General features: G+C 37.8%; 1 protein-coding gene across 1 annotated transcript in view; it reads right to left on the bottom strand.

Annotated features, from left to right (window-relative positions):
* Positions 1 to 2,005: 2,005 nt before the first annotated feature.
* Positions 2,006 to 15,204, bottom strand: part of PLG (plasminogen) — a 31,980-nt gene continuing 18,781 nt past the window's right edge. Inside the window, exons 8-13 of the mRNA XM_044675476.1 lie at positions 13,763 to 13,856; positions 12,219 to 12,342; positions 8,224 to 8,298; positions 6,840 to 6,980; positions 3,895 to 4,001; positions 2,006 to 2,118 (exon numbers count right to left, since the gene is read on the bottom strand). Coding sequence (XP_044531411.1) covers positions 2,006 to 2,118; positions 3,895 to 4,001; positions 6,840 to 6,980; positions 8,224 to 8,298; positions 12,219 to 12,342; positions 13,763 to 13,856 — 654 coding nt within the window. The remainder of the gene's footprint in view (positions 2,119 to 3,894; positions 4,002 to 6,839; positions 6,981 to 8,223; positions 8,299 to 12,218; positions 12,343 to 13,762; positions 13,857 to 15,204) is intronic.

Consider the following 15,204-nt stretch of genomic DNA (forward strand, 5'->3'; position numbering starts at 1 on the left):
GAGAGAGAGAGAGACAGACAGAGAGAGAGAGAGAGAGAGAGAGAGAGAGAGAGAGAGAGAGAGAGAGAGAGAGAACCCAACTTGTAATAGAACAAAAATACTATCTACCACATATGGAATAAATGATTATCTACCTAGGCTTTGCTCAAAAATGTCAGATTAAGGGAAACCCACTCCTGAAATAGTCTAATCTACTTTTGGAGAGTTATAGGGAGCTTTTCCCCCCTTGACATCCAGTCTAAATTGATTTCTACAACTTTCAATCTTTGCTCCTAGCCCTGGAATCAAAGCATAACAAATCCAGTACCTCTTCTTTACAATGTCCCAAAAAGGCAGCTCTTCAGCCCCTCTAAATCTCTTCTCCAGGCTAAACACCTTCTGTTCTTTGAACTCGCTTTAACTTGGTACAGGAAGGAAGGGCCGGCTCTAGTGATTATCCCAAGGCTTACCACTGATTGTTTTTGTTGGGTTAGGGTACTTTTTGATTGAATCAATCAGTTAGAACTGATGTGAACAAAGCCTGTCTCTTGGTCTCCTGGCATCAGACAAATGACTTTTGCCTGAGAGACAGTCATGCTCCAAGGATTAGTTTGAAAGGAGATTCTCAGAATCAGATACACATTCTGGGGGTCTGGATACAAAAGACTAGAAACAACTATTCCCACCTCTGACTCATAGAGGCTGTCTGATTCTAAATAAATTATTCAATTTCTCTGTGCTCTCAGGCAATTCTTTGAGACTATAAATAACAGAATGCTGCTGGGAGGTGCAGTGGATTACACTGAGTCAAAAAGAATTCAGATAAAATTTTATCTCAAGACACACTAGCTGTATGACATTGGACAAAAGTCGCTTAAACTCAGTTTGCCTCAGTTTTCTCAGTTGTAAAATGAGCTCGATTAGGAAATGATAATCTACTCCAATATCTTTGCCAAGAAAACCCCAAATGGGGAAGGGTCAGACTCCATGGAAACAACTGAACAAGAGCAAAAATAAATAACAGAGCAGTTGCTAATTTGTAACAAAAAATGAGTTTCAGGGGACAGTTGGGTGGCTCAGTGGATTGAGAACCGGGCTAGAGATGGGAAGTCCTAGGTTCAAATGTGGCCTTAAACACTGCCTAGCTGTGTGACCCTGGGCAAGTCACTTAACCCCCATTGCCTAGCCCTTACCACTCTTCTATCTTAGAACCAATACATATTTAGTTCTAAGGTAGAAGGTGAGGAGAGAGAGAGAGAGAGAGAGAGAGAAAGTTTGCATACTAGAAGTTCCATATCACAAATCAGATTCAAAACAAAACAAAACAAAACAGTGGTTTTCATTAATCAAGAAAGAATGGATAGGGAGTGCAGCTAGGTGGCTCAATAGACAAAGATTCAGGCCTAGAGACTGAATGTCCTGGGTTAAAATCTGGCCTCAAACACTTCCTAGCTGTGTGACCCTGGACAAGTAATTTAACCCCCATTACCTAGCCCTTACCTCTCTTCTGCTTTGGAATCAACACATAGTATTCATTCTAAGATGGAAAGTGAAGGTTTAAAAACAAAAAGAGAGCAGGTGATAAAGTAAACAGAACTCTGACCTTGGAGCTAGATGATCTGAAGTCGTCTGGTTTTTTAAAAATTTACTAGCTGGGGGGCAGCTGGGTAGCTCAGTGGATTGAGAGCCAGGCCTATTGACGGGAGGTCCTAGGTTCAAATCTGGCCTCAGACACTTCCCAGCTGTGTGACCCTGGGCAAGTCACTTGACCTCCATTGCCTACCCTTACCACTCTTCCACCAAGGAACTAATACACAGAAGTTAAGGGTTTAAAAATATTAAAAAAAAAATTTACTAGCTGTATATCCCAGGGTAAGTCACTTAACTTCTCTGTTTCCTCATCTCAAAAATCAAGGTAATTTATACTCACTCGCCTTGGGCAGGGTGGTTTGTATATATGTCTATATATGAATATGTTTATGTGTATACGTGTATACATGGATATGTATATATGTGGGGGCTGCTATTAGATTATAGTGTACAGTAAAGCATTTTCCATCATCCTGATGAGTAACTCAGCAATTAAGCCTTCGAGGTCTTTGTTAGTGGGTGAAATTGTTTGTGTGAGGATACTGTCATCTTGTGGCCAAAAAAAGAGACAAAGAGGAGGTGGGAGGGTATGTTCTGTGCAGAATTAAATCTGGAGATGGGCAGGGGAGGAAACCTAGTGCAACAATATTAAATTAACATTAAATAAATAAGCAATAATTAAACTGATAAATTATCTTGAGCATGAGCTGGAGGAGGTTCCTCAATTTCAATATATTTTATAGTTTCGAAACAGGAGAATCTTTGGAAAATAATAGAAAGAAGAATGAGAATTAATCATTGCTTATGTTTAGATGCCACTTTCAAGGTTCCCAAAGCATTTTCAACATAATAACCTTGGGTAGCCATTAATGCTCTCGTTTTACCAATGAGGAAACTTTCATCAGGATTGAGTGCCCCGATCTCAGTCCCACAGCTAAGAAATGTTAGATGTAGAATTGGAACTCTGATCTCTTGAATTCAAGTCTACTACCCTTTTTACTATATCATCCTACCTCAAAATGTGTACTGGGGACAATTTATCTAATTGTTATTGTATAGGAAGTGGATGAATGGCCACTGTATTGTTACAGCTAGATATGGACAGAGTCACCAATAGGGAGAAGGCAGGGCCAAAGGGGCAGAAAGAAGGGGAAGGGAGAGTTGCCTAATTGTGGAAAAGAGGGAGAACATCTAAGAATGTTTTTGACACTGTTATATAGCCATTGGGTATCAGCCTCCATTTCACTTTTTCTGAAAGGGTGCAGGTTTGGAAGTGCTATAAAAAGACTATGGTGATTTGGGGGGTAGGGCAGGGGAGGTGTTTTAATTTTTTTAATTTTATTACATTCTGTCTTAGAATTGATACTAGGTATTGTTTCCAAAGCATAAGAGAGGAAAGGACTAAGCAGCTGTGGTTAAGTGACTTGCCTAGGGTCACAGAGTTAGGAAGTATCTAAGGCTAGATTTGAACCCAGGACCTCCCATCTCCAGGCCTGGCTCTCCACTGAGCCACCTAACTGCCCCCAAGCCCTTAACATTTACACCCATGACACAGGTTTAAGTCCCAGCTCTACCATTTTTTACCATTATGCCTAGGGAAGTCTGAAAGCTGCAGTTTCCTCATCTCTTAACTGAAATAGTTGTACTAGTTAGTCTCAAAGGTCCCATCTATCTCTAAACATAAAATCCAGTGAACCTTTGGAAGTTTTTGGCTGGGATAAGATATCTTGCCTTCCCTCTGAAATTGCTTTCCATTTAAACTATATATGTCTTGTATGGCGATAGCTGCTTTCATGTTGTCTTTGCAATTAAACTATGAGTTTCTTTTTTTTTTTTAAACCTTTATCTTCCATTTTGGAGTCAATACTGTGTATTGGCTCCAAGGTAGAAGAGTGGTAAGGGCTAGGCAATGGGGGTCAAGTGACTTTCCCAGGGTCACACAGCTGGGAAGTGTCTGAAGCCAGATTTGAACCTAGGACCTCCCGTCTCTAGGCCTGGCTCTCAATCCACCGAGCTACCCAGCTGTCCCCAAACTATGAGTTTCTTGAGAGTAAGGATTCCTTTTTTACCCTCCTTGGTATGATCAGAGCCTAGTACATAGAAAGAACTTGATAAATTTTCATTTATGTTGACACAGACTGACTTTATGTCCCTTGAAAACTGCATATTCTAGGGGGGGGAAGTAGAGATAAAGAAATGTTTCTTAATGATACAGATTTACATGTCAGAAATAGGAACATTTTTTCAATTAGAAGATACCAAATTTAGATTGTTTCACACATAAAGACAATTAATTGCATCTTGGTGCTGTAGAATTTCTCTCACCTTTGGTGTCACCCCAGCCAGTGACGTGGCATAGTGTTTTGTCAGGCACGACAAAATCTCCTGAAGGTAAGCATGCTGGAATAACTTTATCGTTGATGATGGCAGGTCTGAAAGAAGAAATCATACAAAGGTTGTTCCAGTTGTTTTATTCAAGTGTTATTATTTCCAGTCTTCCTGGTGATGAGTAACAAGTGTGCTGTGTCTCTAAATTCAATGGTAGTCCCTAAGTTAGTATAGGCCTGCCTTTCTAACCCAAAGTGGTTTAGTGGAGTAACTTTCATTCCTAAATAATGGCACACAGAAAATTGGAAAACAGTATGGGAAAAATTAGATTTAGATCAACATCTTGCACCCTATACTAAGATTAATTCAAAATGGGTAAATGACTTAAATATAGTGAAATTATAAATAAATTAGGTGAACATAGAATAGTGTACCTGTCAGATCTGTGAGAAAGGATGGAATTTAAGACCAAGCAAAAGATAGAGAACTTTGCAAAATGTAAAATGAATGACTAAAAATTTTTGTACAAATAAAACCAATGCAACCAAATTAGAAGAAAAGCAACAAACTGGGAGAATCTTTTTATAACAAAACTTTCCAACAAAGGTTTAATTTCCCAAATATTTAAGGAACTAAGTCAAATTTATAAAAAAAAAATCAAGCCATTCCCCAATTGACAAATGATCAAGTGACATGAATAGGCAGTTTTCACATGAGGAAATCAAAACTGTCACTAAGCACATGAAAAAGTGTTCTAAATCCCTCCTGATTAAAGAAATGCAAATTAAAACAACTCTGAGGTACCTAGCAGACTGGCCAATATGGCAGCAAAGAAAAGTGATAAATGTTTGAGGGAATATGGCAAAATTGAGACACTAATACATTGCTGGGGTAGTTGTATATTGGTCCAACCATTCTGGAGGGCAATATGCAACTATGCCCAAAGGGCTTTAAATGAATGTTGACCCTTTAACCCAGCCATACCACTATTGGGTTTGTACCTCAAAGAGATAATAAAGAAAAAGACTTGTACAAAAATATTTATGGTCACGCTCTTTGGCAAAAAATTGGAAAATGAGGAGTTATCCATAGATTGGGGAATAGTTGAATAAATTGTGGTATATGATGGCAAAAAATTGGAAAATGAGGAGTTATCCATAGATTGGGGAATAGTTGAATAAATTGTGGTATATGATGGTAATAGAATATTATTGTGCTGAAAGGAATAATGAACTGGAGGAATTCCATGTGAAATGGAAAGACCTCCAGGAATTGATGCAGAGCAAAAGGAGCAGAACCAGGAGAACATTGTACACAGAGACGGATACATTATGGCACAATCGAATGTAAGAGACTTTTCTACTAATAGCAATGCAAGGACCCAGGACAATCCAGAGAAACTTATGAAAAAGAAAGCTATTTACAACCAGAGAAAGAACTGTGGGAGTAGAAATGCAGAAGAAAAACATGTGATTGACCACATAGTTCAATATGGATATAATTAGGGTTTCAGTGTTAAAAGATCTATTATCCATGTTATTCATATTACAAATATGAATAACATGGATAATAGGTTAGTGGAATTGCTCATCAGCTCTTGGAGGGGAAGGAAGACTGAAGAGGGGAGTGGGGAATGATGAATCATTTAACCATGGAAAAATATTCTAAATTTAAAAAAATTTTTTTAAAGAAAAAGAAATAATGACGCCCAGGAACTTTTAAAAATTAAACTAGCTAAATTTTAAACATTTAAATAGATGAACTGTCCCATTAAGGAAGGTTCTTAGGTCAGCCATCTTTTCATTTATCACCTGCCCATACTTCTTTGGACTTTCCCATCTTCCCTTCTTCCTTATCCCTCCCTCCATTTCTAGCTTCTTCTTTTTTTTAAGATTTAAATATTTTCTTTTTTTAGAAAAATTTTCCATGGCATGATTTATGTTTTTACTTTCCCCTCCACCCCCCCCCATAACCAACCCACATTTCCACTGGTTTTAACATGTGTCATCAATCAAGACTTATTTACATATCATTGATAGTTGCATTGGTGTGGTCGTTTCAAGTCTACATCCCCAACCATGTCCACATCAACTCATGTGTTCAAGCAGTTGTTTTTCTTATATGTTTCCTCTCCTGCAGTTCTTCCTCTGAATGTGGGTAGCATCTTTACCATAAATCCCTCAGAATTTTCCTGGGTCATTGCATTGCTGTCTAGCTTCTTTTGGTATGTTGTCTTCCTGCATTAGACTGTAGGTTCCTAGAGGGCAGGGACTATTTTTCTTTTTCTTATTTATATCTCTAGTGCTTTGCCCTGGAACATAGTACAGTGCTTGGCACATAGTAGGCATTTAATAAATTGACTGACTCCAGCTAGAGTCACAGAAACCTTGCTGTTTGATTTAGGCCATGCCCCTTAATCTTTCTTGTCTTTAGTTTCCTTATTAGTCAGGTGAGCATGATCATACTTCACAGGGTTGTTTATGGATCTTTTGAAATAATGAACTTATGAACACATACTTTTTTTTAACCCTTACCTTCTGTCAGTATAAATTCTAAGACAGAAGAGAAGCAAGGTCTAGGCAATCAGGGTTAAATGAACCCAGGTCCTCCTAACTCCAGTTCTGGCACTCTATCAACTATGCTATCTAACTGTTCTTCACACATGATTTTTAAAGTCTAATTTGAATGAAATATACTTAAGTCTAGACATTCAACAAAATAATAAATCAAATACTGATCTTTAACAATTTCTGAGGTGTCAATGCTCACCCTGAAATTTTAACAAGAGGATGTCTAGTGCTGATCCCAGCTGGCTGCTCCAGGGAATCCCAGAAGCACCTATGAGAACAGATCTTCCCCTTACCTTGCAGCTGCTCCTTTGGGTTTATAATATCCAGGACTAAAAAAACCTATGACACTGCCACAGGTGAGCCAATTAATACCTGCTCAGTTTCAGCAAAGCAATGTCTGCCCGATAGGGTGCCTTGAACATCTGAGTGACTCCTATTTCTTGAGAATATGGTTCTGGAGGAATTTCATTGTGTAGACCCAGGATAACTTTATATGAGGCAGGCCTATTGGAGCTGTAATAAAAAAAAGTACAATCAAAGGTAAAGAATACTGTACCTGAAGAATCATCCTGAGAACAGAAATGATCTTCCTAAACAAACTTTTATCATTCTTCTATGGATTCTGCCAAAAGACCAAGTTCACCCTACTGCCAGTACCTTCCTGTTGTACCCCCAGGAACAAGTCACATTCCTCTACTCAAAGACTTTCCCCAATATCCCTTGATGAATGCATAAAATCCTACTACCAGTAGGCAAGACCCTCTTCAAAGTACTCTACTTTCCAAACAAATAAGGTATCCCATATGTGTGTGTGTGTGTGTGTGTGTGTGTGTGTGTGTGTAATCTGTCTCTTTTTGTCTCTATTTGCTTCTATCTGTCTTTCTGTCTGTCTCTCTTCTCTCTTTTTCTCTGTCTCTCTCTCTCTTTCTGTATTTGTGCACCTGCTTACTGCTATACCTCCATGTCTTGAAGACACCATCCGTTTGGCACACCAAATGTTGAAATGCCTCCCTTCAATTTCCAACTTGGATGCCATCTCTTCCTTGAAGCTTCACCTGACCACTTCTCTATAATCCACTTTATTCCACTCCCACAGCAAAGATGCATAGCTACATGATAGAATGTGAGCTATTTACAAGCAAAGACCATTTCATTTTTTGTTTTTGTAGCACAGTGCTTGAGAAATAGGCATTTTAACTCTCAAATGTCTCAGCACACTTTCCTCGGAGCTTTCCTTTGCAATTATTTCACTCTTTTTTATCATGGTTTCTGGCACATTGCCTCCACCTCATCCCAATCCCCTCCATCAAATTATAAAATTCCTTGAGATCTGGGAAGTTTCTTATCTGCTTTTTTGCCTTAACTTTACTAGGTCCTTAATGAACATTTAATAAAGGATTGGATAAATGCGCCACAGACATCTGACCAGTAGGGAAGGAAGTTGTAAATTTTGTCCCATCATTCCTGCCTTTCCTTGGCAGTTAAGGAATGTCAGGAGTGATATGGGATATACTAACTTTTGTCCCTGATGTTGCTGCTATCTGAAAAGGAGAATGAAACAATAAGGGGATGACAGGAATAAGTAGTGATTGTCTTGGGAAAATTGGATACATACATACCAACCTACATGCAAATACCTAAATGCTTTGATCCTGCTCCTCACTTAGACTCACAAGCTTGTCTGAACTCTCTCTCCACTGAAGTTAAACATTCTCTGGATTACTTAACAGTTATTGCTACTTAGTAGCCTGCTTACCGTTCCAGGCAATGAGCAGCTGTCAGCACCCACTGTGGAGCTATGAGAGTACCTCCACAGAAGTGTTCTCCAAACCTAGAACAGAGAGAAAGGGTTTAGTGAAATATCTGTTTGTTCCTTTCTACCAACATATCCAAAGGTAACTAAAGCTGGTCATATAACAACCATACTGTCCTTCCAAGATAAAATGAATCTTAAAAATTCAAAGCCAGAAAGGTCCAGAACATAAGCTGTATTCATTGTGCCTGGGAGAATGTAGTTGTTGTTTTTGTCATTCTTCCTTCTTTTTGAAGAGAACAATTGACTTCATGGGGTGTCATCTTAACTTGAGAATGAATTAGATTTTGGGCAGTTGTACAAAGTTGTCAGGCTCATTTCTCTCTTTTAGATTTCATCAAAGTCCAGTGAAAAGACAAAGGTTGGGATAACTGGTGATGGTCTGGGATACAATGGATGGCTTTGACATCTTTAATGTCTAAGCAGCTCCATAGCAACCTATTAAGCTGTCTTCATGGCTATTGGAACAAATTGTTCTCATCTGCACAATCCACCAGAAAGTCTTCACATGCTTGGCATAGAAATCCCCCATACCTCACCTATAGTCTTGAGGCTTGATGATAGGTGCTTAATAAATGCTTTTTGACCAACTGACTTAAAAATTATGGTGTCTAATTCCCTCAGTTTATATATAATATGAGAGGACTTAGACTCAGAATGACCTTTAAAGGCTCAGTTATTAGATTTACCAGTACTTTATTCTAGTTGTTTTTTTCAAAGTACCAGCTCCTAATCTTATTTATTAGTTCAATAGTCCTTTTATTTTCAATTTTTATTAATTTCTCTTTTAATTTTTAGGATTTCCAATTTAGTTTTTATTTGGGGATTTTTAATTTCTTCTCTTCTAACTTTTTAAGTTGCAAACCCAATTCCATGATCTCTTTCCTCTCTGTTTTATTGATACAGGCACTTAGGAATATAAATTTTTCCCCTGAGTACTACTTTAGCTGTATCCCATAGATTTTGATATGTCATCTCCTCATTGTCATTCTGTTCAATGAAATCAGTAGTTGGTTCTATGATTTTTTCTTTGACCCACCAGTTTTGAAGAATTAGATTATTTAGTTTCCAATTAATTTTAAATTTGCCTCTCTATTAACCCTTAGTTATAATTTTTATTGCATTATGATCTGAAAAAATCACATTCATTATTTCTGCTTTTCTGCATGTGTTTGCAATGTTTTTATGCCCTAGTACATGGTTGATCTTTGTATATGTACCATGTGCTGCTGAAAAGAAGGTATATTCCCTTTTTATACATATTCAATTTTCTCCAGATATCTATTAACTCTAATTTTTCTAACATTTTATTCACTTCCCTTACTTCTTTCTTATTTATTTTTTATTTTATTTATCTAGTTTTGATAGGGGCAGGTTGAGGTCCCCCACTAAAAAGGTTTTACTATCTATTTCCTCCTTAATCTTCTTTAGTTTCTTCTTTTAAAATCTTGATGCTATACCTTTTGGGGATAAAATGTTTAGCACTGATATTGCTTCATTATTTATAGCACCTTTTAGGAAGTCGTAATTTCATTTCTTATGTCTTTTAATAAGATCAATTTTTACTTTAGCTTTGTCTGATATCATGATTACTACTCCTTTTTTTATTTTAGATGATGCATAATGAATTCTGCTCCAGACTTTTACCTTTAATCTGTGCATGTCACCCTCCCTCAAATGTATTTCTTTTAAACAACGTATATTAGGATTCTGATTTTTAATCCTCTCTGCTATCTGCTTTTGTTTTATGGGTGAGTTCATCCCATTCACATTCAGAGTTATGATTAATTACTGTGTATTACCCTCCATCTTATTTTCTCCTTTCTATTCCCTTTCACTTAAGGCCTTAATTAGAGATGAGAACACAGGCCCTCTGGTTTCCCATACAGTGTTATTTCTATCCTATCACCCACTTTCAATGGAGTGTGTACTTCACATTGGTTTTCCAGTATAGGAAATTTTCTAAATGGATTTATAATGATCATCTCTATCAAGGGTGTGATGGAGACAACTTCCACAGGCTCAGAGAGCCAATTGTTCTATTTTCGGTGTGAGTGCTTATTATACTTTAGAAATCAACAAATCCCACAAATCAGGTCTTGATTTATTGTTTTGTTGATTGTCTATGTTTAAAATGATAGAGAAAATATTAATAATTCAGTGAGTTTTCAGAAAGTTTTAACATTTACTAGCACACTTCTGATTTAAACTCTTACCTGATCAACTCTAGTCCTGCAACATCACCCCCAATATTTGTCAGTTATCTGACAGTTTATATATGCTTGGCCATTCACCATGGAATATAGCACATTTACGTGCCCTGAAATAGAGTTTGTTGGAATCCATGGCCTTGATTCTTTAGTATTCTGCTTAATAGAGACAACCAACCATAGACTTTTGGCAAAGGCTTTATTTCTGAGACCTTTTTCCTAAAACTAGGTCAAGAGCCATCAGAGAGATGGAATGCTAATAGAGCATTTCATAGGGAGCAAAGGATGTTCTCAAGGGAGAGTTGTTTAGGGAATTCTGCTGATTTCATCTTAGAAGTCTTGTCTCTAAGAGATATTCCCTAAAACATTCACTATCTGGGAGCAGAGAAAATGAAATATTTAGTAGGAACAAAGATCTGAAAAGAACATAGCATAGAAGATAGAGAATTAGAAAATCAAGGCTCAAGACTTAACCTTTGATACATACTATATGACCCTGGGCAAATCAAGGTAGTTCTCTGATTCTAGATTGAAAAAGGTACCTACTCATATTGGTAGAAGTTTCAGCATCTAGGATAGTTTTCTGTTCCAATGAAATATAAGTTCTGTCTCTATCAGAGCAACTAGGTGAGTGATGGATAGAGTGCTGGGCCTTGAGTCATGAGGATATGAGTTCAAATACAGTCTCATATACTTTCTAGCTATGTGACCCTGGAGAAATCATTTAAATTCTCTTTGCCTTACTTTTCTTAACTATGTTGTTGTTCAGGCACTTTTCAGTCCTGTCCAACTCTTCATGATCCCATTTGGGGATTTCTTGGGAAAGATACTGGAATGGCTTGCCATTTCCTTCTCCAGTTCATTTTATGGATGAAGAAACTGAGGCAAACAGAGTTAAGTGACTTGCCTAGGGTCATACAGCTAGTAAGTGGTTTAGACTAAATTTGAATTCAGGAAGATGAGTCTTCCTAACCCCAGGCCTGGCACTTTATCCACTAGTTGCCCCTCTTTTACTATAAGATAAGGTTAATTACAGGACCAACCTTGCAGACTTGTGAGGAATAAATAGATAATAATTATAAAGTACTTAACACAATGCCTGGCACATGGAGTGTGACATAAATGTTTATTCTACTTCCCTTTATCCTTATCAAAAGGTGTCAGAGTAGTATAGAGAAATTATCAACATCTTTATTTTCACTAATGTTTGATGGGCTATTTCTCTCATGAGAGACTGGGAACTAAGAGAATAAGGTTATGTAAATTATCAGATAGATAGCTTTTATTGTTTGGGGCATTATTATATTTTTTTCTAGTTAAAAAGAAAGATTAAATTTGGGAGTGGGATGGGAAGGAGGCATATTCAAAAATAACTCTGCTGTTGAAACAACAAAGTCCGCCAATAAGCTTTTTTATTTTTTAAGACTGAATAGATTTTGGATTCTGGACTCACTGAGAGCACACAATGGATTCAGGTTCTGTCCACTAGGAGGAGCTTGCATTCCAAAGGAGATTGGCTAAAGGCCTCTCATTCTTTTGTATGGATTGTTTTTTTGATTGGGGAAGTAGGTATGGAGAATGTTTTGGTTAGTTCGTTCTTCCTTCTTACCTTCCTATCTATAATTAAGTCACTGTCTTCTGAAATGTTAGTACATACTTAAAGGTAAGTACTTGAATAAAAGTCTTGCTGGGAAGGAATGGATGGCATTTAACAGTAAGGCATCTTACCTTGTTCTGAGACTGATCTGCCATGGCCAAGAGTGGGGGTGAGCAGAACACCCACCTACAATTCTTCCCCCGCATTGATTTTGCTCTACTCTGGGTTTTCCACAGCCAAATGAAGTTGGTGAGACTTGAAGAAGGAAAGAGAGAGCTTTTGAAAGGGCTTAAGTTGTCTTCTATTTATTCAATTCAAGATTACTAAGTAAGGGCCAAAACAAACCAAAAACTGTCAGCTAAGTAAGGGACATCAACTATGCAGGCATTAACATCTTTGGAAAAGACTTCTTGGAAACCTTCCAAAATGGTAGTCGGCAACACAGCACCCTGGATTTCCAAGTGAATTGACATTTAGCCAAGATGACTGCCTAAACTGGTGGCTGACCTCCCAACTCCCATTACTTACTTTGTTATCAGACTCAATAATGATTGACAATTGTTGATTGATTGAATTGATTGATTAAATAATAATGATTGATAAATCTGATGCAAAATGGCAGTGTATTCCCACCCCAGAACTGTAGAATAATTCAGCCAGAAGCCAAAGGCAATAGGAAAAGGGATTTTGCCAACAAAGTCTGTGCCAAAGTACAATGACCTTCCAGAAGGACTGAGACATGTTTAGCCTGTAAGGTTCTCTGTCCAGAGGCAGCAAGAGAAGAAGGTTCCCCCAAGAAAGCCCCAGGGAACTGTTGACTGAATTGACCAAGTTGACTCAGACTAAGTTGACATAGCACTCAGACTAAGAGAGCCTAGGATTAAGGGCTCTGAGTTTCTTAATACTTTGTCCTGAGATGCCAGGGAGGACCCTAATGATCCAATTTCATGAAGCTCAAAAGTGTTGCAGGGACCTAACTCCAGAAGATGGAAGTTGTCTCAAGATCCAGGAGATCCAACACAAGTCCATGTAGGACTGACCTCATTAGCCAACAGTGCAAGGAACCTTGGTTGGCTTTGGCTCAAAGCCCTAAATGGGGATGTTGAGAGAAACATAAATAAAAATAAAAATGAATAGAAGGAGGATAGAAGATTAGGTTGCAATTGAGAAATTGTGCAGTATTTTACCTAATCCCAAAGTTTTACCAAATTAATCAAAAGCCCATCTCTTAAATATAAATATTTTCCCAATAATGCTATATGGTTGCTTGCGATAAAATGCTCTGAATTCCAATGAATGAAAGCCATAGGTCACCCATGAATGGACTACACAGATTACTGCAGACCATTCTACAGTAACTAAATGGCTTTCAGTTCCTATAAAGAATTGCACAGAAGTGTTAGAAAGGATTATCAGAATATTATTATGATTGGGAAAAGAAGTGAGCTATTCATATTGTGAGAACTTATATACTCCACTGGTCTCTATACAATAAGATGTCTAGAGTAAAACCTCTAGCAGGTTAGGTAGACTCTCCTATGAAGAATAAAGGCATCTTGTGACCGGCTTCTCATCCAGCTATCTTAAATAGAAACTTGAAAACATAAATAAGAAGTTATTCCTATGGCTCTCAAGAGTTTTAAGAAATAGGAAAAAGGGAGAAAAGTGAAATTACCACACTGGGGAATGTCACAGTAGTCAAAAATCTTTTTAGGATCTGTTGTATAGCACCAAGGGCCATTGGGGTCACCATCAGGATTACGGCAATACTGTTATTAAAAAAGAAAGAGAGAGAGAGACTTGTAATATTCTAAAGTTATCAGTGAGGGTCTCTAGGAGTTGATACTTTGTCCAATTCTTAGGAAAAGGCAATAATTGGGCAGTAGAGAAGCCATGGGCTTGTGAGAAGGGGAAACAGAGTAAAGCTAGTTATGTGGCATCATCTTGGGTTCATTTCAGTAATACTTCTCCAGGGGAGGACTGTTTCCTTGTAGGTTCAGAAGTCACAGGGATTTAGAACTAGAAGGGAGGACATTCAAGATCTTGTGATAAAGACTTCTCATTTCCCAAAACTGAGTCCTAAAAGTAGCAAAGTGATGCTTCCAAAAGTTTATGCTACTAAATAACATCTCCAAAGCCCCCCCCCCTTTTTCCTCTACCCTGCAATCATCTCTCTAGAAAAGCTATCCTTTAAGGAAAATGTGGGACTATGGCAAATGACACCGGCGATAAGACAGAATACTGGAGCTCACCTTCCAACCCCCATCTTAATAGACTAAAATAGTCCTCGAGGACAAGCATTACATGGTACATGGTAAAGAGCTAACGTCAAAGGACCTAAGTTTGAATCTTGGCTCTTCCACCGATATAACCTTAGGTTTTATCCCTCTGGGACTCTATGTTTTTCAACTTTATTTCATTTTATTTTTATTATTTCTTATTTAATAAAAATACACATTCTCTCCCTTCCATCTACCTGCCCCCATTGAAAATGAAAGAAAACAAAGTCCATGAAATATAGTTCTAATCAAGCAAAAAACAAACTCCCACATTGGCCACATTCAAAATAATGTCTATCTCATTTTGCACTCAAATTCATCTTCTGTCAGGAGGTATCACGTTTCATCGTGAGTCCTCTAGAATTGTCATGTCCCCATCTTTAAAATAAGAGAGCTGGACTAAATACTTTTGAAAGTCCCTTCCAGTTGTAGACATGATTTAGATATCACTAAAAAGTGGGACGGCTAGGTGGCTTGGCAGATTGAGAGGCAGATCCAGACACAGGAGTTCTAGGGTTCATATCTGGCCTTAGATACTACCTATGTAACAACCCTGGGAAAGTCACTAAGTCTCCATAGCCTAGCCCTTACTGCTCTTCTGCCTTGAAATCAATACACAGTATTGATTCTAAGACAGAAGGCAAGGGTTTTTTTTATAAAGAATAAAATAAAATAAAAACAACAACTAAAAAGGCAGAACTCTTCGAGAAAGGTGTCAAAAAGAAGTAATTAATCTTCCATTACCTAGAGAATTCTATCCCTGGTAATATTTTGGATACTGATGCATTTGAATTGCCTCTAGTTGCCTCCTCCACCTCCAAAATCAAATAGCAGACCC

The sequence above is a fragment of the Gracilinanus agilis genome, chromosome 4, assembly GCF_016433145.1.
Source record: "Gracilinanus agilis isolate LMUSP501 chromosome 4, AgileGrace, whole genome shotgun sequence".
Lineage (NCBI taxonomy): Eukaryota > Metazoa > Chordata > Mammalia > Didelphimorphia > Didelphidae > Gracilinanus > Gracilinanus agilis.